This window comes from Phytophthora ramorum (genome assembly GCF_020800215.1).
Source record: "Phytophthora ramorum isolate Pr-102 chromosome Unknown Phyram_PR-102_s0004, whole genome shotgun sequence".
NCBI lineage: Eukaryota > Oomycota > Peronosporomycetes > Peronosporales > Peronosporaceae > Phytophthora > Phytophthora ramorum.
In genome coordinates, this window is record NW_027150650.1 from 789497 (window position 1) to 814534 (window position 25038).

Here is a 25038-nt window from a genome sequence, read left to right on the forward strand (position 1 = left end):
TCTAATCTAAAATACAGAGCAACCTTAGGCCAGCCACCTTGAAGTGAATGTAGCCATTTGTGTAGCGTTCGTGTGTCACAAGATAATAATCGTGCGCCATGCACGAGTTGCTGCGGCAGGCGCCTCCAGAGGCTGGAGTGGTGGATCTGCTCAAGCGTCTGCGTGCCCACATCTGTCATGAGCCTCGGGGCGACTTCCAGCGCGTACTGCCAGTCTACGAGCGCCTTCTAAGCCCCGTACGTGCGTCCCAGAGCCACTTGTCTTTCTCATAATCTCACTAGGCTCTGCTTGACTCGGTTTTAGCGCGACGATACCGGTATTTCAGTGCAGGGTGAGTTGCTGGAGATACGAGCGAAGCTGCTGGGGTGTGGAGAAGATGCCGATGTGTACGTGTGACGCGGGTGGCTACTTGGTGGTCCGCCTACTGAGTCTGTGACTGTGCGCTGCTGCTGTGCAGAGTCGACGTCGTGGATCGCATGGACCAGGTGGTGGAGCGTTGTATGGAGATTGAGAAGAAGCAACTGAATGCAGAGACAGCGGGTAGAATTTGTTGTGGCAATGCCAAGGAGAGGGAACAGGGACTGGCTGACGGTTTCGTGGTGTGGCTGCAGTTCCAGTTGAAGAGGTGATGCGGTTGCTGGTTGCGCTCGCAGGTGGAGACGACGGAGAGACTTTTGTGCTTGAAGACCCTATGCGAACGACAGATGGGGAGTCGATCATGGTAAGTCGGTGCTTTTGATTGCCTCTTTGTTTTGGTTATCCATCGTTGCTGATAGGTTTGATAATGCGATTGCTTAGTTTTCAGATGCTACGAAAAAGCGCATTGGCGATCGCATCCGTATGAATGATGCTATGCTGCTGCAGCGCTCAAGGGGAATCTTCAATAAGCCCCCAGTTCCACTGGAAGAGTCGAGGTGGGTACATGCAGCTCCACGGACTCAATGGCTACCTGTTACCGCTGGTGTTTTATTCACAAATTCTCAATGAATCTATACAGACTCTTTTCGCCAGACTTGTTCAATGCATTTGGCAATGGTATACCGTGTCAACACTCGAGCTTATGGTGCCCTGCTGCCGGCGTGGCTGCAGCAGGAGACGGAGGGTTCCTCAACATGGTACCATTTAAGCAGGTAAGTGGCAAGGAGAGTTACAAAGGGTTGTTCAGCGAAAAAGAACTAATTCTTCATGTACTTGCATAGCCTAATCGTTTCATTGACCTTCCTGGTGGCTCCCCGCATCGGAAAAGCTTTGATCGCAGCTTGGAAACGTATGCGCGTATTTTACTCTACATGTACTCAGCCCTTTTTTCTTCTAATTGTCGACATGTGTGCTAAACAGCAATGGTACCTCAAAACAACAGCGCAGTCGAACTGACGCCATGGCATTTAAGGAAACGAAGCCTCAAGTAAGAGGAAGCGGACTGTCTCCGAGCAAAGATGTGTTCTTTTACGACGCCACTCGGGAGGTACACTGTGGTGGTTCGAGGCAGTCGAGAGACTGGGGAGAAGCAAGCAGTATTACGGAGAATTCGTCGTGGGGCTCAGCAAGCTCGCTTGATGCCACTGAGCCCTGGATTGCTCAAACGTACGCGTGGGAGGAACTGGGGAATCGTACGGGTTTGCCCGCAGGCTACTGCAGGCCAGCAGCTCGAGGGGATAAACGGTCGCTTCGTGATCTGGTAGTTCCTACAGATTTCGCTTGTAGAAATCACGCAGGGGATACACCGCTGGAAATTCACGAAGAGGACTTCATTGAGGTGAGTGGGGAGCTTACACTCATTTGGTGGAATGGGATTGCTGCTCACGTGGGCCGCACTAATGATTGTGTAGGATTCTCTGAGAGCATTGAATGGGGTTGACTCTGCGATTTTTAGAAGAGATTTCCAGACAGCAACGTTTAAACTGCCTGAAAAGCGCGGCTTAAAGCTCCGCAACACGACCATATCAGCCACAGCGTCTGTCTTGGAGGTGGAATCTGTTTGTTTGGACTACGCTGCATCGAGTTGGTCAACTAACGTTAATGTGATTGTGTAGGTGTTTCGTAAGGCTGGGACGATGCTTATGCGATTAGAGCTGCTATCTATCTACTACTCCCAAGACCCTATGCGAGGGGGGAAGACACTTCAGGCTATGGGAGACGCGCTGCAGTTGTATCTATCGATGCATCGAGTAAGGAGAAGTTTTGTTGTTGTGCTGCTCTTGGAGTGTGTATTTAATGTTTTCATTCTGTTATTTGCACAACATGTAGTCACTTGTAAGAAGCATCGCACAGGAGTGCCTCGAATCTACGCTAGGTGAAACGGACCGAGAGGATGAAGAAATTGTATCCGTCGCGAAGCTTGTTTGCAGGACTCGCAAAGTGTGCCGAGTTGTGGAAACTGTTGGGCACGTACTTGGCTGCGATGAAGACACAGAATTCTGGCCATTACTACAACAGGGTACGTGCCATGGTTCTGCTTATATGAAGTCAAAACAAGTGGCTAAGTGTCGTGCTTTCGTAGATAAATTTCCTCGAGGAGTTGCGCTGCTAAACCGTTTGCATGGCCACGTATTGTCCCTGCGCGTTGAAGATGCCACCGGACATATGCAAGAGCTGGTGACATGGTTCCTCGTGAAATCGTCTTCGCCAATGCTAGCTGCGCTTTCTGATCTTATTGCGTCGGGTAGAGTGCTGGAGTCAACAGACCCGTTTGTACGTGCTTGGTTGTAGATTGTGATCTAGAATTGAATTTTGTGTTGACGTTCTTTGCTGGTTGTTAGGATGAGTTTGAAGTGACAACTTGGAGTAGAAATTTGCTTGAAAAAGCCGCCTCTGGAGGAGGAGACGGGCTATTCAGTGAAGAATTATCAACGCAGGCAGTCGAGATGCTACCCGAGTTCCTGAGAGAGATCGCTCGTCTTATTATCCACCTCAGTCAAGTTCAAGCTCTTCTACGAAGTGTAGATGCGATGAGTTCGACTCATCCTTTGGTGTGTCTATTTAATATTTGCCCAGATTTTACCTGTGATGGTTGCTAACAAATGCCGATGACTATATTAGGTTAATATGGAGCCGCTAACCATGCTTATACGTGGACATGAAGCTGTTGAGCATGCAGAGGACTGGCAAGCAACAGTAGCAGAGGCCATGGCATCGACGGAGAAATTTCAACATGCAGATACGGAGATTGATACGAACGTGGTTACGGAAACGCTGTGTACTACTGAAAATGAGCCATACCTGGATCCGATGCTCGAACAAGTAAGTGCGTCGTTATACTTCCTTTCTCTTGAAGAAAAATACTTACCAGTTGTCGGGTGTTTTTGATATTGATGCGAACAGGCCGAAGCAAAAAGAAACTCTCAACTGCTTCAACGAAATTTGCTGGACCAGCAAGTGGTGGATAAACAGCAACGCCAGCTTCAGTTAGATCGGGAGGATGCGTTCAACGACAAGAAGCAAGTCGAGGAAACGGAGCAGGCTCAAGCAGATGAGGAGGCCTATGGTCGTCTTGCTCTTCTCGACAAGTACGTTATTGTGAAAGCGGTTTGGTCCGTGTGTACGTCACCATGGGCTCACACGAATGTATTGCTTGCTACTAGGTACACTGTGCTAATGGACGGTGCAGAGGAGCGGCATGACTACATGAAGTGGCGACGGGATCGCGCTCTGCGCTTATCGACTGGGAAGGACCAACTTCAATGTCTTTATGCAGACGACACGGCTGCGTGGACTGCAGGTGCACTTACATGGCTAAATTTTGTTGTAGATAATGTGCTGCTAACTATCGTGCCTGTGTTCATTGAGGCATTAGATCAAGAAACACAAAGCAGTGATACAACAACCGGTGAGATTAAAGAGGCGACGTTGCTGGTCGAGGGCGGCGTCCAGGTATCAACACAAGCTGAAGAGCTCTTGTTAGTGGCTACTGCTGGGGCGCCTCTGACTCCTGCCCTGGCTCCTGAGTGGCGAACATCGGTGAGGGTCAACATGGAGGCTGGAAACCGCACGACAGTATCCATGGATGATGGTACCTGGAGAGCTTCGGTGAGGGTTAACACGGAGGCTGGCAATCGTACGTCGGCATCTACGAATGATGGTGCTTGGAGAGCTTCGGTGAAGGTCAATGCAGAGGCTGGAAGTCGTAGCTCAGGTGTGCTCGGCAATTCAGCAGCCTCCGACATTGCAACACATAAAACCACTGTTCGCGTCTTGAACGAACCCGGAGGAAGTGGCGCGGAGATGTACGGGGCTTTGTACGGCGGCCCTTGTGGGATGCCCAATAGCCCCCCCAAAGGCTCTAAAACGAAATCTGGCGACGGCCTTGCGGATGATATTGAGATGGCAGATAGCAGCAGTGCCGTGAATCAAAGTGAACCAACGGATGATGCTACACCCAGTGAAGTCCTTCCTCAGACTTATGAAAGCGAAGATGTTGAAATACAGGACTCAACTCATGATCAGGAAGAAGCGCCAAGCGATTACAGCGATGAGGGTGGCATCCCGTCAGCCGAGACAAGAGGGTATGCTGGGCCGACAGAGTCCTCAAGAGTGTCTCTTCCGCCCGTGCATCCATTCTTTTCATGGACGATACCCGAAGAGGACTCCGAAGTGCTGATGAGCGCGCTAACAGAGGTGCTCTGCTATCTGCTGATTTGTGTTGGGAATACTTGGAAGGCTAACCAATGTTATATGTATGCTCTAGACACTTGCTGAGGCCGATCTTACTTCGTTTGCATCGATCGTCGACTGTTGTGTGCAAGTACCTGTCCGCCTTGTTGCCCATAACCTTGAGGAGGTAGCAGTGAATTGGTTTCGCAACGCGGTGCAAATAGTCGAACACCTTCGCTGGTTACGCAAGCTGATGCTCATGTCAGAAGGGCTTTGTATGGACATCTTTGCGCGTGACTTTCTTCTCGGTTTAAACTCGGGCACTCGGGTAAACTGGGGAGTTGAAGGTCGCCTTTCGTCAGCTCTTATGCTGGCTATGATTGAGGGATCCGTGGTGGTGGATGCAATTGCACATAACTTTCACTACAACACGAGCTCGGCTCTATCTCAAGGTAAGCTTTAGGTGGTTAGTTTTTGATGCCGCATCCTTTGCTCCCGCTGATTCTCCTTTGCTGCAGTACTAGACAGTCTGACTATGACCCCATCCGTTCCAAGCTTACTAAGTGAGATCGAATTGGTGTACGACGTCGCGTGGCCGCTCGGATTGGTGGTCACCTCCCAATCACTAGGCCATTACCAGCAAATGCACCGATTTCTGCTGTACGTACGACTGACGTCACTGGAGATGCGAGAAGCGTGGGGAATGTTGCGTACGCTTCGCCGACAAGGGCGACTGTCTTCGCCGCTAGAGCGACTGAGCGGAGGTGTGATCTACAAAATGCAGTCGTTCCTCCGAGCATTCAACGAAACTTTTGCCACAAAGGTTGGCCCAGGTGTTGAGTTTTCCAACGAGGGTGATAGCTCACCCTGTTATTATTGCCATTGCAGGTGCTGATGACCGCGTGGTCAGAGCTTGAACATGCGTCGCAGAAGGCCACAACGCTGGCCGAACTACGGAGGTGTCACGAGGAATACGTAGCCATCGCTATCCAGTGCTGCTTCTTGGACGCGCTTGGTTACTCGGTAAGACTTGCAAAATTTTCATTCCACGTTAAAATAATGCGCTGGTGGAGCTGACTTGTATCGGGCTCCACACCGTGATGCAGACCCACTCCGCTTTCCTGGACACTCTCGCAGCAGCTTGGGGCTTGACGGGGTTTGTGCGAGGGCTGGAGCGACAAGTGACAGGAAGAGCTTCTGAAGAGACTCGCATCCGCGCATTGTGCGGAGTCTGCGATGTTGCGCTGTGGGCATTTGCTGCCAGTCTGCACAGAGGGAACCACGATGCAGAACGGAGCACACGGGAGTTTTCAGAGGTACGTGAGCTGTTTCGCTTGCTATGATTACGGTTCCTGCGCATACACGCTGGTGTTTTAGTGTTGGTGGAAAAAAGTAAATAGCGAAAGACGCGGCTACCGCTCTAATCTACTGACACTTGTGCTCTGTCTGCTTGCCCCGTAGAGTCTTCTACTCCGGCTCAATTTCAATCACTTTTACTCCACAGACGACGTCTCTGCGAGCGAGTGCCAGGAGCCGGCGACGACGTCGTAGCTGAATTGTAGCACGCCAAAATAAAATATATGCCGACCTGGCAGCCGTGTCTCGCGGGTGTGGCTGGCTGGCTGCCAACCTCTTCAAAAGTAAATTCGATGCGTGTCCTTGAGATGTAGACGGCGCTGGCACAGTGGACACTTGCCGTTGGCGCGGATCGCTTGGTGGACGCACTGGGCGCAGAAAATGTGGCCACACAAGGTGGAGGTCATGTCTTCCAGCACGTCCAGGCAGATGCTGCACTTGAGTTGCGCCTTGAACTCCTCCACGACGTCACTGTTGTGGATGCTGACGTTGGTGGACTCGGCGCTCTTCATGTCCATCGTGCGCTGGCGCTTGGGCACCAGCAGGGGCGCAGCACCTGGCCGTCGTCTTTTCCGACGCAAAGGCGTCGGCTGCGGAGCGGCATCGGTGGGCTCCAGAATCTCAATCACGTCGCTGCCTGCGCTGCGGGAGCCGCCCTCGTCCTCAGACGACGAGAGCGTGAGGTCAATCTCCTCTGGCGGCTGGGTGGGGGCTGGGCCTGTGTTGTCGTCAGCCTCGAACTCATCCTGGAAGTGAATCATGTGGGGCAACACAAAGTGGTCGCGAGAGGTCCAACGCTCGTCCTCGTCGTGCAGGAGGTTGTCCCGCGTGTTGTTGGTTCTGGAGGCGGTCACAGTGTTGTTGTTGCTGGCGCTGAGGCTGTTTCGGGAGGCCAAGAAGCGACCGGGTAGTGTCATGAACTGGTTCAGCGGTGGCAGCGCCCACCCGGACGAAGAGTCGTCGCCTGCTGCTGGGGAGGGGGCGGTGGACGGGCGGAGGCGAAGGCGGAGGCTGCTGCGTGCAGGGGACGGCTGAGCGGAGGACGAGTGCGTCGCCACCGCCAGCTCAGGCAGTCGCATCTTATAGGCACTCGGACTACGATCAGAACGGTTCGAGAGAACGCCTTCTTTTCAGCCACTCAGCGACGCCGAACGTATAAAAAAGAGAAAACATGGAATCGCAGTGCTGAAACAGCTCGGCCCGGCCTCGATGAGCGTGGCGCCGCCGCCGCTCGAGCTCGTGTTGCAAGGCTATCTGCACAAACAGGCGCGTGTGGCGTAGCTGACTCGTAGTTGAAGCATCTGACCGAGTGTGGGCGTTGTTCGTTGTGCAGAGCAAGCACCTGAAGATCTGGCGCGTCCGCTACTTTATGCTCACTCAGGCAAGCGACAGCCAGAAACCCAACCAATAGGCGGACAATAGCAGGGCTGACTGGTGATTTTGCTCTGCAGAATGAGGTGACGTACTCGACCAAGTCTGGCCGCAAGCCGCGACTGCTGCTGACATTGGGAGACGTCCAAGTGGTGCGTGTCTAGCAGTAAGTTAGAGGAAGATGTTGCAATCGCTGATCAAAAGGCACTTGTGGCAATGACAGATCGATGACCAAAACCAGGTGCGCCATCCAGGCAACTTCGTCTTCGTGCTGCAGACACCGACCAGGAAACTCTTCCTGAGTGCGACGACGGAGCAAGAAAGGCGCAGCTGGGTCACGGAGCTGCGTGCGCTGCTGCCTGGAGGAGACGTAGGCGTTCGGCGGTCAATCTCAGACTCGACGATTTTTGGACGGAATCCGTCGAGTGCAGCCAAGAAATCGTCCGCGGCGGCTACGATGCAGAACGGTCGAAACAAGTCTCATAAGCGCGCGTCGAAAGAGCGTCGCGCGGAGAGACGGCGGCAGCAGCTCCCAAAGTTGAAGCGGACGTTTACTGAGACGTGGCTGGACGAGGTGTTCACGCAACCGAGCGGTGGAACGCGCGAGGATGTGCCTCTGCTCGATGCCTTGTGCTTTGCAGGCATCCCCAAAGAGCTGCGAGGTCGGGCGTGGGCGTGGACGCTTGGCAACACGCTGCAAGTCAACCAAGACCTGTTCAACATTTGCAAGGCTCGAGCTCAAGCTGTGCTCATGGAAATGTCACTGAAGCGGGACGTGGACCATTCGGTGGCTGAGACACCAACCAGCTCTAGCAGTGCAAGTCCGATTCTCGAGTCACCAACGAGGAGTGTTTCCAGTGTGAGCAGTGCTTCGTCTGCGTCGGACACCAACGTTGAAGAGGAAGAATCCCCCGTGACGACGGACGAATCAACAAATACTCAGCCTACCGCTGATTCGGACGTTTTGCCGACTACAGAAGTCTCGATGGCGACGGAAATTACTGATCGAAAAAGAGCACGGCGGTCTTCTGCCATCCTTCCTGCGCAAAATATGCTGCAGGATGCCGTGGGCATTGCGGAGATGCTTGTCGCACACGGGGAGCGCAGCATCAAGCTCGTCAACGTTGACATGCCACGGACGTTCGGCCATCACCCGCTGTTTCAGCCTGGTGCAGAGGGGACGGCGCGCACAACGGAAGTGCTAGAGGCGTACATTTGCTACCGACCGGACTTGGGTTATGTGCAGGGCATGAGCTACCTGGCAGCTACATTGTGTTTTCACATGGACAGCTTCACTGCCTTCAAGGCGTTAGTGGCTATGATGAGTTCAAGCCTGCTATTCGACATGTTCCGCCTAGAGGCGACACGAGTGCGTAACTGAGATGACAAGCATGGTACATACCTGTGCTTTCTTGGCTAACCGACTCCTTTGTGTATTTCTTCCACTTCAGACATTTCACTACATCGAGGTGTACAACCAGATCCTCGAGTACGAATTACCGGCTCTGGCAGCGCACTTCCAGGAGCTTGGTATTGACGCGCAGATGTATGCTGTGGATTGGTACGCTCCGCTTTTACTTCGCAGCGTGTAGTGCTGCCGAGTCTTCAACTAAGTACTCGTTCTTCACTTATGTTTCGCGCGGCAGGGCACTTACTTTGTTCACAAGGAGTCTGCCGCTGGACCTGGCGCTGCGGCTGTGGGACGTCTACGTGCTGCTGGGCACGCCGTTCTTTTTCCAGGCCAGCATGGGTGAGGCTTTTGTCGAATGCGTTGTGAGATACACAGGCTGATGCGTTTCGTGCCCGTCTGCAGGTCTGCTGTCGCTCTTCCAGGACTCATTGCTGGCGATGGAGCCGGAAGACATCATGAGGCTCCTGCACAACTTCCCCAAGAGCACGTCGTCGCAGCAGCTCTTCGATGCCATTTCATCCGTGAGTCTCTCGTGCAATGAAATCACTGAGATGCTGGTCGGAGGACCGCTCTGGTCGCCCGACGCCGCGCGCCAGGTGCCTGTCAAGTATCCCGACACCTACGAGTGAGTCGACAGACTGATAGACGACCCACTTCACCCTGCAAAAAGCGCCTCCAAATCCGAAAGACTCTCATTTTTGCTTTCTCCAGGTGAAGTGTTTCTTTTCTTCCGCCTCGTGCATTTGGTGGCGTGCAACAGAAGATGGCTACACTGCAACCTACCTTGTGTCATATTCTACGCTACAATCCTACTATATTTCATGCAAAACACACAGCCAAACACTTTTCCTTATTGCTCACCCACTACCGGACCCCCTAAGACTCGAGCATGGCGACCCGCGGCAAGCCGAGCGTCTTCGCGGCCTTCAACCAGCTGCGCGTGAGCGACGCCTTCGACTCGGACGATGGCAGCGCCGAGGAGCGGCAACAGGAGCGCAAGGAGAAGCAGAAGCAGAAGAAGAAGTCGCGCTCCAAGAAGAAAAACAGGTGAGATCCGTCGTTGTGGCTCGTTGGGCCGGCCCATTGCTGACGCTGTTGCGTGTGTGCAATTGCAGCGACTCGGCTCAGCTCAAGGACCTGGCGTTCGTGTCCGTGTCCAAGCCTAAGAAGACCAAAGGCAAGAAGAACAAGACGCCGTCGCCTGCCGGTTCGCCCGCTGAGGAGGTGGAGGACCATGTTAGGGAGCAGAAGGCGGAGGCTGTAGAGCCCAAGCGCACGCTGGCAGATTTGATGAAAGCAGCACCGCAACAGCAGCAGGTAAGGACAATACCGGTAGCCATCCTTGGCGGCTCACTAGATGTTGGCTCGAAGATCTGTTGATGATGGAGCTGACGGTTGTGCTGGCCCTTGACTTTTGTGTGCAGACGGCTGCAGTGCCCAATGGCCTCGAGAAGAAGCTGCAGCCAGCACCTCAGCAGCAGCAGAAGAAGGTGGGTGTGTCGGTGGTACATGGCCAGCAAATGGGCGCTGACGATTTGCGGTTGCGATTTACGCGTGGTGCTTCTTCAGGCTTCGTCTCCTTCAAAGGTGCAGCAGTCTCAGCAGAAAAAGCAACAGAATGTAGCGCCGGCGGTGGCACCTGTCGCCGCTCCGTCAGCAGCAGCAGCAGCAGCTAGTGGACCGCAGTCGTCGTCAGAGGCGGAGCTGGGTGCGGTGTACACGCCGGCGCACATTACCATCACGCGCGTGGACGGCCAGATGAAGCGCACGGTGGCGGTGACGGAGGTGATGGACCAGCTCCTGCTCTCCACGCAGCAGAACTCGCAGCTCCTCATGGTGCAGGATCAACTCGGGGTACGTGGCCGAGCATTGACGCAGGGGTTAACCGCTAGCTGACGCTCTGCGACTGGGTGTATTTTGCCCGCGGTACATGTATTTCCATGAAGCACGCGAACCGCAACCTGCAGGATCAATTGCAGCGCAGTGGCGGTACGTGCTTTCCTTCATTTCGCTGTGTGGATTTGCGCATGGAGTGCGACGGCGTGACGAGCGGTGACTGATTGACGTGCGATCTTGTGTGCATGGTCTCTACGCTTGGTGGACCACAGAGATTATCAACGGGCTCCAGAACGAAGTGGCCATGTTCCGGCAGATGTGTCTGAATTTGCAGGCCGAGGTGAGTCGATCTCTCCGTCGAGCGCTGGTGATCGGGGCGAATGCTTCGGTTTGCGCTGAAGCCGCCGTGCTGCGTCCCAATTGAAGGCGACCATGTGGCTCACTCGATTTTTGCGATGACATGCATCTGTGCAGGTGTCGCTGCTCCGCTCCAGCGCCGGCCCAGATGTCGGCGGCAATCACCACCGTCCTCCGCCTGGCATGTCCTGAGCGCGCCGCCATGACTATAGCAACTGAAGCTACCTTTACTACGGTGCGGTGCGAGTGAGTAGCTCGAGACCAGCATCGTAACGCCCGTCCTCGCAATAGAATCCCGTTAGCTGGTGTCCTGCCTCCTTGTTCCTCGAAATGGTACTTCAGCTCGAACCTCGAGGCCCTCGAGACCTGCCAGATAGTCGCTCATATCACGCTGCCTCGCCGTATTCAACAACGAACTTCGCAACATAGCTAGCAGCTTCACAAATACAGTAAGCATCCGGCGAAATCGCGAGGTACGAACTTACCGATCTTGCTGACCTGATGCATACTCTGCAGCAGGACATTAGCTTCTTGATTGCGGGGCTTTGGGTGATCGATGGTCCCGAGCCCGCATTGCTGGACCAGATGAACAGTTTTGATCCGTCGACAATTCTAGAGCAGCATGGATGTCGAAGGACGGACGGCAATATCGTTTGCCTTCAAAAGCTCAAGAATTTCCTTGTTTGAATTGCCTCCTTCACATCCCTGGCCTCTATCGATATACAACAGCACTTGAACACCGGCCTTCACTCGTTTTATGAGTGCCAACGCTACTGAAAATGAAGAAGCTGGCATAAATAAACTTGCGCGCTGAATAAATGGTACATAACAGCTCTTCCAGGCCATCAGTAGAAGAGTCGCTCTGGCGTACTCGCTTGGTTTGCGCACTTGGTCTTCCAATTGATGGTTGAGGTTTGTGCTTATACTCCCAGTAGTATTCTGCAGTTCGTCGACCAACACTGACGAGGTTTGCAGCTTTATCATAAATTCTCCGGCACTAGGTCGCATCGCAGGTCCCCGGCCGATGCCACGACAGGCCTAAGTATAATTTTGAATTCATTAGCATATTCACAAGGGAATTATCATTCAGAGGTATAGCCTATTTCAGTATATTTGTAGACTCGCTGATCGTATCGACCACAGCGTTGAGGCGCTCGAGCTCTTCAACAACGTCGTTTTCAGGGACTACGGCCTCTGTTTCTGCTGTGTTGTCTGTGCTCCCATCTTCAAAGCTTGAAAGTCGCGAAAACCCGCTTTTGAATCACAACACAGCCAAGACTTTTCCACGCCTTCATAGCCCAAGTGATAGCAATTTTACGCGTTGGTGGCACCAGTTTAACTTGTGTGGCTTCTCGCTGCTGGTGATGGGCTCTAAGTTGCGCTGTCAGTTCACTTACCCATTCTTTTCGTAGGCGTTGCTTGAAGGGTCTAAACCACGATATGTCTGCAGACTGGCAGACGATGAAAGGCCAGGTGGAACCCGGATTAAGTGCACAGGTAAACTGTAACGGGCTATGACGAACCTGTTACCGACGTACACTTGCGCTTGGGAAGTAACAGGCACATTAAACTCTGATTGATTGATTGACAAGACAGTGTCGGGTGTTGACCCCGCCCCAGCCATTAGATTGATCTAGACGGTGATTAGCCATCGCGGAGGCGCGATGGCAACTGTGTGACAGAGGCCCGTCACATAAACTCTCTGCATGCTCTGTCGTGTAGGAACACGCAGAAAATCTCACTACCGAACGGTATGAGTCCCACCAACAACACACGCTTCCCTCGCGAAAGGTCAGCGAACGTTGGATCAACACCTGAAGACCAGGAACGATCCCTTACACCGGGTTGGTTGTAAGCGCCTCTGTATACCAAGGTTGAGTTCGGTCAACCTTAAAACCTGCACTACTAGCCACGAGCGAGGGCTAGAATGCAATATTGCGCTTTCGCGCGAACCCCCGCAGTCCCTCAGAAGTAAGGGTACCGGCAGTCACGCCTAATACGGGTTTGCCGAGGGTAACCTCGGCGGGTAGTGAAATACACTTGGGAACACTCGGGTTCCACCAATATATAGGGACCGACACTCCTTGTCGTCCCTAACTCTCGGCCACTCCTATCTCTTGGACTGACCAGCAACAAACTCTCGGTTCAATGTACCTCAAGCTCGCTGACAGGCATCCCACGCAGCCGAGCGTATCCAGACCCTAAGACAAGCTAGCTAGACTTACCGAAGACGGACTTGACCCTTGGTGGCTTGTGGGGAAGACTGCTGATTTATTTCTCTTTCCTACAGCTCTGGGAGCCTCTGTAGGTCATCATTTGGCTAGTCCTATATCTCTATACAAATATCAAGTGTAAACAGATCTCTGTGGGAAATCGTATAGCCGGCTCTACACAGCCGAGGGTACGACACGAAATGGGTACAAACGAGGCTTTTAACCTCGGCCGGGGTTTTATTAGACCCAGCCGAGACCTCGGTCACTATTGTTCCTAGGTCACTATAGCGCGGGAAATGAGACCCGCCAATCAAGACGCTCTGTCGCCGTTCACTGAAAGGTGCAACGTCAGCCAAACCGTGACAGTTCGGCACCAAAACCCAACGCCACAACTGCCCCCGCCTCGACGCAAACTTCCGCAAGTAGTGCGCGTCGCGGCGCCTCTTGATCGCGCCCTGATGGCTCGCCGCTCGCCGTTGCTCAACCGAGCTACGGCTGCCGCTCTTCATGCTCTTGATGCATCCGGAGAGGTTCGTTTCCTGCTTCTCTTTTCTTCTTCATGCTCCTTGAACTTTGCCTGACCTCTCGGTGCTTGCATCCATCGTAATCCACGTTCACAGGATGCTAGCGGCACTCCATCCGCTGCTTCTGGCTCCGCCGGAGCTTCGGTGACCGTTCCTCGGTCGCCGGCTGCCACGCCTATGGCTGCTGGTGAGGGTGCAGAGGGTTCGTCCCCACCCACGCCTCCGTCATCGCCGGGGTCTTCCCCGGTGTTGGCGTACCTCCTTGGCGCCACTCCGACGGTTGTTTCGACACCGCCGGGGTCGCCGGCGACCCACAGCGTCTCGGTTGGGTGTCAAACTGACCCCACCGATGGTGATCTACCCCGTAGTGCTCAAGCCGAGCCTTCGGAACCCTCGTCCATCGAGCGGCAGCTATTGCAGCTGGGTCACCTGGTCGTCGGCGTTGCGCGCCAGCGTCCACGACGCGTCGACTCTGTCCTGGACAGTCGGCTGGAGAGCGCCACAGATCTCGGTGAGATTCTGTCGGCTGCTGTTGCACCTGCTCGGCTCCCGCTTGCCGAGTCCGAGGAGATCATCTCTCTACGGGATGAGATCGCTCGGCTGCAGGCCCAGTGCGCCGACTCAGAGGATCGGTTGCACGCAGAGGTGCAACAGCGTGAGAAGATCGAGATGTTCTGCACCCAGGCGACGAGCGACAGCAACCAGGCTACGGACACCCTGCGTCAGCTCCGCCTGGATCACGTGGCTCTCACCCGGCACCACAACGCTGCCAATGCTGCTCTCGGCCACCACGCCGACATCGTGGCAGGCTTGTCGGCTCGCGCCAAGGCTGCCGAGACTTCGGCGGCGGCTGCTCAGCGCCTGATCCGGAAGGATCGGGAGCGATTTAAAGCTGGCCTCGTTGCCTACACGGCGCAGCTGGCCAAGCTTCGGAGCGACCTCGCTGCGGCTGCTCAAGCCTCTGCGGGTGCGGTTCCGGCTCAGCTGCAGGCTCTGCAAGAGGAAAATGCGAGCCTGAAGCGAGCCAACTCCGTCTTGCGCCGTCACTCGGCTGCCCACGACTTGGACGTGGATACCTTGGTCCTTGCCTCTGCTGGTAAGTCTTCAGTCTCCACTTGTTCGGTCGTCTCTCATCCTCTAACTCTTCATGTTTCCTCTGTCAGGTATCACCTCAGAGGACATCGACTGGGAGTTGCTCGGGCTGTCGCCTCCGAGCATTTGTTCCAAGCGCAGCCGGAGTTCGTCCTCCGAGAGTTCGGAGGACAGCCCCGATGCTGCCATGGACTCTGGCGACGAGACCAAGGCTCCAGCCGAGGCGTCTGCCGGCGCCGGGGACGACAGCGATGAGTCGGATGACTTGCCGCTCATCCCCTCGGTCTCCAGGCGTCGGCGTGACCGGCGCAAGCGTCTCCGACAGCGCAGCTCTTCTCCGAGCTCACTGTCGAAGTCGGCTCTTCCCGCTGGCAAGCGGTTGGGCCGACCGTCGGTCAACCTTCGAGCTCGCGCTCAAGGTGGACCCTCGGGCGCCTCTGGGTCGACTCCGGTGTCATCTCCCGTGTCTGGGTCGACCCCCTCACCCTCACCGAGTCTTTTGGCGGGGCCGTCACCTGGTTCTCCGGCGCATACGCCTGCCCCGGATTCTTCGGTGCCTCCATCTTCGGCCGAAGTCGTTGACTTGTCGGGGGAGGAGGTCGTCACCGAAGCTCCGGTGGCTGCGGTTCCTGCGTCCGGGCCATTTTCGTCGCCGGTGATTACTCCACCGCGGCATGACGGTCGCCCGTCGCGCAGTGCCTCGGTGCTGGCTAATTTGCGCTCGATGAAGGCTCTGGAGACTCTGGAGGCTTCGGACGATTTCATTCTCGGCTCTGGCCAGTCGTCCGAGGTTCCCAAGGTCTCCTCACCTTCGGTGGCTTCCCCCAGTGGTGGTGTTGTCGCCCCGATTCCAGCCGTTGGCGTTGAGTCGTCGCCTGCCGTTCTGGTGACCTCGGTCGGCCCGCCAGTTTCGGCGCCACCCTCGGTCTCGTCGGTTCCAACACCGGCGACTCCGGTTGGGTCGGCTGCGGGTGCCCCAGAGATTTCTGCAGCGTCGGCTAGCCAGCCACGCGCACGTCTTTCGGCGGCTCGGTCTGCGACGCGTCGCGCGCACTCCGAGGTCACGGCCACGCTGTCGACCGCTCCAGGCACGGACCCGAATTCGTTCGCCCCGGCCGTGCCAACGGTTCCCGGGAGTGTGGATTCCCAGCGTCTTTCGATGCTGGCGAACCCGTTCTTGACCCCTGGGTTCACGGCACCAGGCGCACAAACTGCCTGGTGCCAGATCCAGAACCAGAGCGTGACTCCGCCTATTGCAAAGGGCGTCGAGTCCCCGTGCTCGGTTGCTGGGATCCGGGCCCTGGCGGATTGGACTAATCCGGCTCATCCGTGGCAGCAAGTGCGCCAGAAGATGCCGGAGGTCCCATGCCTATTCGGGCTGGACCAGAATCCGCCGGGGTCCAAGATTTCGATTCGCGCAAGTGGGTTGGCGCGCACAGTGAAAATGTGGCGCCAATTCCAAGGCGTCTCGACCGACCGAACGGAGAAAGCAGACCTCGGTCTCGCTTTGTGGGAGCGGCGCCACTGGGTCCAGGTAGCTGCCGTTGAGACTTTTCTCCGGAGCGAGGCACAGAGGCTTGGAGCGACCGATCCGTCGGTCGTCACCCTCCGTGCCGCCTGGACCGAGTACAACAAGGCCCGTAACCTCCGTGCTGATCGCATTCGCCAACAGATGCTTTACCGCTGTTGGGAATGGTGCATCGAGCGCACCGGCAAGCCTCGGGAGTCGATCACCGAGTTCTTGCTGGAGCCCACGTACCTCCAATATTCGTTCGAGGTAATTGAGTGGGCTCCGGCGTCAGAAGATTGGCTCGGAGAGCTCGCCACGTTGGACGACAGGCAGCCGTGGCGCAATTGTTGGGTCGACGCGCCGGCTAGCCACCCGTTCAACACCACGTTCGCCCCATGCAACCCTCAGGTGCCAATGTTCGTGCCCCGAGGGATGACTCAGGCGGAGGTGGTGTCGGGTTTGATGGTGGATCCTTCGTTGCCGTCGGCGTCGGTGACGGCTCCATGGGCTGCCCAAGCTTCTGTCGGTGGTGCTTCTGGTCGACCGAGCCAGGAGGGAGAAGATGTAGACGTCTCAGAGTCTTCACCAGGTCACTCCTCGGTCCCAGCACCGGCCGACGAGCCGGCAACTGCTCAAGGGTCGGATCTGGATGTTTTGGCTAACATCGCGTCGACCACTGAGGTCTAGGCTTCGGTCTGGTCTCACTAATTTTCTCCGTTCGTTCCTCAGGCTGCTAGTGTGCCGTCCGAAGCCCGTAGTCATCCGTAGCGGCAGTTCTTGAGCTCCAAGTAATTCCATTTAATCCAATTTCATTCGACAATCGTTCACGTCACATGTAAATATGCAAGTTCGATGCAGTAGCAGTTTTCGTCTGTCACTGCGGGCTGCATCATCCCGCAGGCAGTTCATTCGTCAACCGACGTCGCCACCAGGCCTCGTCAGAGGCTTGGTAGCAATCAATAGTTGGTCACTCGCAATTTTGATACAGTAGCAAATTTCATCTGTTGCTACGGGCTGTATCACCCCCGTAGACAGTTCAACTCTCGGTAGCTCTCCAGATTAGTTCTCGTCAGCGACTTGAACCATCTGCAATCGTCGTTCGCTGCGCCGAGTCCGCAGATAATCATAAAGTAGCCCGCCACATGATAAATTTGAGGCAGGCTCCCACGTGGGCTCATCATACCCAATCCACTTCACCTTGAACTCTCGGACAGCGCGGCTAGTGCCCGTCGACAGCGGGGATCGGTCATCGAGGATGGCTTCTACCTCATATTCGCCAGCGAGCTGGTCTGGCTCCCAGCTATCTTCAGGCAACAACTCCTCGTCGAAGTCCAGTCTCGTATCCTCGGTCACTTCAGGTGCTAACCGACTCTTCGGTCGGTCTCCAAATTCGTCGACGGCCTTGAGTCGGGACACGTGCACCACCGGGTAGAACCTATACCCACTTCGGTCTGGCAATTCCAACTCGTACGCAAACTCTTCGATCCTTTTCTTGATCCTGAATGGTCCATGCCATCGGTGGGCGAGTTTCTTGGTCAACCCTGGCTTGACTCGTTCCATATACAACCAAACTCTGCTTCCGGGTTGGAACAGAGACCTCGGTCCTTCGTCAGTGGGATCAGATGTTGCCCCCGTCTCCACCTGTGACTCGTCAGAGGTCTCGTTTTCGTCGACATTCGGTACTGCAGCTCTCTCACGTCGCTCCAGCGACTCATTGTGTTCTCTCGCCCTCCGAGCTTTCTCGACACTTTGGTACTCCATTGCCATTTTCCACGAGATTTCCTGTTGCCGGTTCACTTCTCGGCGCCATGCCAATGCGTCAGTCTGGCCTCCGAATCCTCGTTTGAGTGACGACGACATCGCTCGCAGCGTGGATTGTGCGTCCCACCCATGAACTAGGTAAAACGGAGTGTCCTTCCGGGTGCCATCTTGAGAGTTGTTGATAGCGAAGATCAATCGCTCCGCGATCTCGTCCCAGTCTTGCTGCAGCGGGTCTTCTGCGTACACCCGCACCGATTGCATGACCGTCTTCACCGACCTCTCTTGCTGTCCGTTCGCCTGCGGCCGATAGCTCAGGGTCGCTCTTGACCGAGACTGCATCATTTCTGCAAAGGCCTGGAACACCTCGCTCATGAAGCGAGGGTCTCGGTCATGTCGGATCAGAGTTGGTGCTCCGAATCTTCGGTACACGCATTCCTCGAAAGCCTGTGCGACCCTCAGAGCGGTAGTATCTGACATAGCTTTACCCATGACGAATCCTGTGAACGCGCACTGGAACAGTAGTAGGGCTGAGTTGCCCCGACGAGACTTCGGTAACGGTATGACGAAATCCATCGACACCATCTGGAACGGTCGCTCTGCTAAGACATTTCCTGGCGAATAGCCTCGGAACTGTGGTCGGCTTTTGCTCGAACTACAGTCGGGGCAGGACTTGACGTGTCGTTCGGCGTCTGCATATAGTCCAATCCAAAAATAGTCTGATTTGACTCGGTGGTACGTTCGACCGATACCTTGGTGGCCGCCTTCCAACGAGTCGTGGCAACTCCGTAGTACTTCCTGAATCATCGTTGTGGGCACCACTAGACGCATCGTTGTCTCCTCTCGGCGTTCGTTGCCCCACCGACGGTTCGTTCCAAGAAAATACAGTACACCATCCTCGCTAAGCACGAACTTGTCGGCCATCTTCCAAGCGTCTCTGGCTGCTCTGTAGCTTAGGTCTGTTTCCTTGCCTCGGAGGACCGCTTTTAGGTTCGACCATCTCAGCTCTTCATCCTGGGCGGCGGAGATTCGTCTCCGGCGCTCTTCCTGTATAACCACAGGGTCAACGTCTTCTGCGTTTGGAGCGCCAGGGTCTCCCTCGTTGCTCGATTGCTCGGCTCTCAGCTCACTCTGAGCTTCGGTGGTCACACCATTCGCTTCGTCTCGCTCATCTGTACCATTCGGCTCTATCACCGACATTTCATCTGCAAACTGGACTCGTTTCTTCCTCGCTTTTGCTTGGTGTCTGGTTGTTGCAGTTAGGTAGTCGGGTTCGTCCCGCACAAAGTCGAAAAAAGATCTGTCGCGGGAGATTCCACGGGCTACTTGGGCTCGGGCGAAGCTGACTGTCGGTTTCTCTTCGGCCGTGGTCTGTACTGAGGGTTCATAGATGACCTCTCCGATCCGGTTCAGCTCGACCAATTCTAATTTCCTAGCCTCGGTCGAAGCTACGCTGGATTCTTTGCTGCTGAGAGCCTCGCTTGCCAACGAATCTGCTGCAGCGTTGAATTCTCGGACCACGTGCAAGTACTTCACCGACCGCAGCTTGGTCGTGAGTTCTCGGTGACGATTCAGTTGAACCATCAGAGACTCCTTTCGACATGCCATCACCCCTAGGGACTGCTGGATTGCGAGTCTCGAGTCTCCCACGATGACTAAATCCTCGGCTCCATGTTCGAGCGCAGCTGAGACGCCGTTGTTCATTCCAGCATACTCAGCGAGGTTTACCGTGGTGGTCTCGAGATAAGCACTCGCAGCCGTCACTACAGTCCATTCTGGTAATGTCCACAAAATCCACGAGCAACTGCCGTATCCACCGTTCCTTTCGGTCTTGGCCGAACCATCGAACGACATCACAAATCCGGTATAGGACCTCGGTAGGCAGGCATACAGCAAGTGGGGGTCCATACGAGAAGTAGGTGACCCTCTCGTCGGCGGTGTAACCGGGGCTAACGAGTCTTCCAATTCCACGAAGCTTGTGAGGCCAGCTTGGAGAAGCTGAGCAAACGTGCAATCGCGTTCCTTGACTCTGTTGACCACCAGGTGCCACGGGGACAACATAACCGCAAAGTGGGTCGCTCGACCGAACAGTGTCTTAGATTTGTGCACCCATTCGAGCGTTGAAAAACGCGTATAGACGTGGATGGTCCGACCCACCAACTGGGAGTAGCACACCTTCAACACCAGCAGTAGCGCTAAGACCTCCTTCTCGGCCGGGTGGTAGTTCATCTCGGCGTCCTTGAGGACTCGGCCACAAAATCGAACCGGGTGCAGCTTGTCATCATGGTATTGCATCACAGTGGAGCTCAATGCCCACTCATTCGCGAATAACGTGACATGCGCCTCCTTGTCTCGGTCAAAGTGCCGGAGGATCGGTGCCTCTGCAACCTTCTGTTGGAGCGCTGCGAAGCTTCGCTTGGCCGCCGAGAGGCTGCCACTAGGCGTGAAGTCTTCATCCTTCAACTGATACAAAGCCGCTCCATACACTGCGAAGTCCTGGATGAATCGACTGTAATAATTCAGCGCACCGAGGAAAGACTGCATCCCTTTTTTTGAAGCAGGGAATGGCAGCTCGGTCACTGCTTTCATCTTCTTGGTGTCGGCTCGAATACCTTCTGCAGAGACTTCGTGTGACAGGAAATCCACCTTTGGCTGGACGAAGATACTCTTCGTAAAGCTCACACTAATGCGACATTCGGTGAACCGTTGGAGCAGTCGGTCTAGCGTCTCCAGGCACGCGTCGAAAGTCTCGGACCCAAAACAGATGTCATCGACAAACGACCGCCGGTCGAACACCGGCACCAACAAGGATTCATCCGGTTCTCCGGTGGAGAACATGTCGGCAACAGGGCTGTTCACTAACCCATTCACTGCGTCAAGCGTGACCGAGGATTCGCGGTCGGCCTCGAATTTGGTCACCCGAGTTGTTGACTCCTCGAGTCGTCGCGATGAAGGGTCGGTCACCCCTGTCCGCGCAACCTCGGCGTGGGCTTCGGCCGTTCGCATAAGCTCCGAGAAGTGGAGCCAGCCGCCTTTGGGTTGGACGAAACCCCACAGAGCATTGTCAATCATTCGTTGGTAAATCATCGGTGCATTCTTCAATCCGAACGGCATACGAAGCCATTCGAAATGTCCGAGTGCACAGACGAATGCCGAGACTTTGCGGGCCCGCATCGTCATCATAATAGCCCAGAATCCACTGGCCGCATCAAGCGAGCAGAACCATAGGTAGGCTTCCAGGTCGGTCAACAAGTCGTCGACTAACGGCATGGCGTACTCCATAATCGCCGTCACTGCATTCACCAGCTTGTAGTCGATGCACAACCGAATATCAACTCCATTCTTCTTGAGCACGATCACGATGGGCGACGCCCATGGACTGTCTGAAAACGCCACTAGACGAGCTTTCAGCAAGCCTTTCAGAAGCTCGTACAGCTTCCGAAGGTGTCGGAGCGGTGTTCTCCGAGCTCTCTGTTTGATGGGTGGATGCCCCTGTACGTCAATATCGCACACCACACCGTAGGCCGGTGGTGGCAGAGCATTCCCACTCGCAATCATGATCTTCTCGTGTCGTTTCAGCACCGCAACGAGACTTTCTTGTTGACGGGCTGTCGCGCTCGGGTTCAGAACATTCGGTCCTGAATAATCCAGTACCGTTTCCGAGGCTTCGGTCAGGTCCGGTAAGAACGCCAACTCGTGTGCATAGTCCGTCCACTCGATCTCATTCGCTAAATGTTCGGACGTATTGGTATCGGTGTTCCCACTACCTGAACCGTCCCCCGCGGTAATCTCATGCATCATTGCTACGAAGGCAGAGTCCAATCGGGTCTCCGGGTCATCACCGAGGACTGGGATGGAGATCTCTTCACTCGTATACGTGGTATCCGCGCCATCAGAGGTGTCGGTCGCCACCGAGTCGTCATCTTCGTCGACCCATCTATCTCCAACGGGTTCGTCAGAGGGTTGCACCGAAGTCGTCAACGGCATTCGGTCTCGTTCTGTCGGTTCCTCAGTGCCCCTATTCGCGAACGTTATCTGGCCCTCGTCTAGGCCTTCCAAGTCGTCGGATGGTCGAGGTAGGATGCCGCTAGGTGTCGGATAGTCTCGTCGTTCTACAGCTGGTGGCTGATCTGCCAACCATCGTTCGTAGAGTTTGCGTTCCCGCGTGAACAAAGTCTCGTCTCGACACTCCGCGTACGCCAGGACTTGCCACTCCTCATACTTAGCGGAGTTCAAACGAGTGTATCCATCTCCTTGCGGCAGGTCACCCTTTTTCACCCACAGCAGTACCGATTCGTGTCTCGCGCAGTGAGCAATCTTCGGTGACACGTTCGTTAGTCGCACCATCGTCGGCTGCCCTCGTCGAGACCTCGTTACAGTGGGCACCAGGTTTCCAATCCGGCGTGCCCACACATCGTGAGTAGTCAGAGGCGGCCGTCGTCGTGGTAACCTAAATTCTTGCCACTCACGCCCTGGGACCGACAAATCCTCGGTCGGGCGTCCAGTCACTTGCATGCTGTACGGCTCGGCCTCTGCTGGGTTCTGCGACTTCACCAGGGGCACCGTTACCTCATCCGGTAGTCTCGCAGTACCGTGGAACAGATCCAACCGGACTCCGGCTGGAATCATGAAGTCTGTTCCCAGGACCACGTCCACTCCTGCACTGTGATCCATAACCCATACTTCAAATTCGTACACGCGCTCCCAGCCTAGCGTGACTTTAACGAGTGCTCGTCTGCGGGTCTCCATCACCCCTGGGTTAATTCCTCGCACCTCCAGACTCCTACCGTGATCTGGAACTTCGCGCAAGCGCAACCGTTTCGCGTATGACGCGGAAATCACACTGACATTCGCTCCAGTGTCCAGCAGAATCCTCGTTCGCGAGTCGTTTACAGCCCCATTGACGAGGGCTCGCAATCGCTTCCTCTTGTCATAGCGCTGGGATGACCACCACCCCATTCTCTCGCCAGATAACAGTTTAATCGTCTGGCCGAGGTCTCGGGATGGATGGTCGATTTTGGCCATGCTGAGGATCGAAGCATCGGTTAGCTCCACTCCGTCTCCGTCCACACGTCGTCCATTCACTTCACTCTCACCGAGGCTTACGCCTCTCTCCTTTACATTTTCCGTCGTTTTCACATATTCCATATTCAAGTCATCAGACCGTTTGCTCACACCTGCGAATGCGAACATATAGTCCGCATCCAGCGCAGGTTTGGCTAACTGTGGCAGCCCGATTGGGACCAACCCAGTTTCAGTTGGCGGGCTGCCTAGTTTAAATGACTCCCATAGACGAGTTCCTGCAATTCCGGCGAGAGGTCCTTCTTCTCGACCTTAGCTCGGAGGAGATTCGTGAGTTCTTGGAAGGCTTCACACTTCCCGGCATCATGAACCTGCTTGCACATCTTGCATCGCTTAAAACAGTAGTGAGCCGAATGGGTGAGTCCTCCGCAGGCGGCGCATGGACCATATTGGCGTCGACCATCGCGTCCGGTGGAGTTTCGGCGCTGGTCGTCTCGGTCATACGGGCGTTGGCCGTTACTTGCCCTCTGTCGACGGTTGTCGGCGCGAGCGAACGTTCCTTCAGCCGCATTGCGACGTTCAGAGTCGTTTGCAGCAGCCACGTGCCCTCGATCCTCGGTCGACGCGTATCCGTCGTCCGAGTACCCTTCGGAGTATCGGTCGTCATCGCCAGAGTGAGACTCCGGCCCATACTCCTCGGTGTCATCATATCCGTCGTTGTACGCTTCCGGGTATCCTCCACGCACGTCCACCGAGCGTCCCGCATTCAGTGCTGTCACTATGTTGGTCAGTGCGTCAGTGAGAGTGACCCTCGGTCGATATTGTTGGTCGTCCCGGCGACGGTTATCGTCTCGGTAACGGTCTTCTCGACGACGGTCGTCCTCTCGGTGACGTCGGTCTCGGCGATAGCCGTCCCGCGGATCCTCGGAGCGTCCACCATCGCGTCGGCGTGCTACCTCTTGCCCTCGAGAGCGGCGGACCGAGGACTCGCGTCCCGATTTTCGCTCTCTGCGACGAAGGATATCATTGATCATATCCTCGAGGTCGTGAATGTTCTTAACTCGGACATGGCACAGACGCTCTTCTAGACCTCGGTCTTCGCACGAATCCAAGAAATGCTCGACGTGGTCCTTTGCATCACGACCGCCATGCTCGAACTGCACTCCGGCGTTGCGAGCATAGCCGTTAAGTCGGTTGAGGTAGTCGCAGACATGCTCCTTCTCCTCTCGCTTGGCCGAGTAGTACCGAGCCTTCGCAGACTGGTTGAACCTCGAACAGTAGTACTTAATGAACGCATCGCTCAACAATTTCCACGTGCGTCTCGTTTTGCGGGGTAGCTGTCGGTACCAATGCAGAGCACCATCTTGGAGGCTCAATTCAAACGCCATGCACCATTCGTTAGGCGGCGTGTGCGTCCCTTTCATCTCGTATATGAACGCTCGGAGCCACTGCATGGACTTCTCGCTCTTGTCGCGGAGTCCCAAGTACGGCTTGATATTTCCGAGTGGGAGATGTGTAGCGATCTCTAGCCTCGGTGTCGCACTGTCATTCTCCACAGCGCTCAGCTCACGAATTTGGCGTGCCCATTCTCTCGTCAAGTCACCCCCGTTGTCTCCGACGTCGAACGAATCTTCGTCAGATGAGTCATCGCGGAGGTCGTAACGTCGGCTGGGCGTCCGACTTGCACTTCGTCCAGCAGTCGGAGCGGTTCGATATCCCTCGGCCTCTCTCGCCAGTCGTTCTGTGCGACTGACCGACCTCGGCGTCACCATGTGAGAGTCTTGGAAATATGTCGACGTCGCACCTTGGGCCGAAAATACTCCGGCCTCGGTCGACCCTCTGGGGCGTCTCCCAGGGGTCACTGGCAACGGAATCATGGACGGGTCGACCGGATCCGATGCGTGGCGGACGTTCGGTGGACGGCTAACTCCCGCCTCGGCCACCCCGAAGGCCGACCGAAGCTTCTGCTTCCACTTGCGAAGCGCCGTAGCAGCGTCC

The 25038-nt window shown here is 55.4% G+C and overlaps 4 protein-coding genes across 4 annotated transcripts; 3 read left to right on the forward strand and 1 right to left on the reverse strand.

Annotated features, from left to right (window-relative positions):
- Positions 1–98: 98 nt before the first annotated feature.
- KRP23_4913 (Gamma-tubulin complex component 6) lies at positions 99–6141 on the forward strand (the record flags this gene model as incomplete). The annotated part of the gene is made up of 22 exons (XM_067889926.1): positions 99–236; positions 304–386; positions 458–540; positions 612–721; positions 799–914; positions 998–1130; positions 1200–1267; positions 1339–1756; positions 1830–1967; positions 2034–2168; positions 2248–2437; positions 2501–2691; positions 2760–2969; positions 3040–3240; positions 3322–3506; positions 3582–3718; positions 3794–4614; positions 4685–5042; positions 5109–5413; positions 5479–5613; positions 5697–5906; positions 6052–6141. The coding sequence occupies 22 exons, from the start codon at positions 99–101 to the stop codon at positions 6139–6141; spliced, it is 4455 nt and encodes a 1484-aa protein (XP_067746516.1).
- Positions 6142–6224: 83 nt separating this feature from the next.
- On the reverse strand, positions 6225–6863 carry KRP23_4914 (E3 ubiquitin-protein ligase complex slx8-rfp subunit slx8; the record flags this gene model as incomplete). The annotated part of the gene is made up of 1 exon (XM_067889927.1): positions 6225–6863. The coding sequence occupies one exon, from the start codon at positions 6861–6863 to the stop codon at positions 6225–6227; it is 639 nt and encodes a 212-aa protein (XP_067746517.1).
- A 292-nt stretch (positions 6864–7155) lies between these two features.
- Positions 7156–9357, forward strand: KRP23_4915 (TBC1 domain family member 14; the record flags this gene model as incomplete). Its single annotated transcript, XM_067889928.1, has 7 exons — positions 7156–7212; positions 7280–7327; positions 7398–7469; positions 7541–8686; positions 8769–8878; positions 8964–9067; positions 9131–9357. 7 exons carry the CDS (start codon positions 7156–7158, stop codon positions 9355–9357), a joined length of 1764 nt encoding a protein of 587 aa, XP_067746518.1.
- A 260-nt stretch (positions 9358–9617) lies between these two features.
- KRP23_4916 (uncharacterized protein) lies at positions 9618–11113 on the forward strand (the record flags this gene model as incomplete). Its single annotated transcript, XM_067889929.1, has 7 exons — positions 9618–9775; positions 9844–10045; positions 10153–10218; positions 10298–10582; positions 10675–10717; positions 10837–10904; positions 11039–11113. The coding sequence occupies 7 exons, from the start codon at positions 9618–9620 to the stop codon at positions 11111–11113; spliced, it is 897 nt and encodes a 298-aa protein (XP_067746519.1).
- Positions 11114–25038: the final 13925 nt, after the last annotated feature.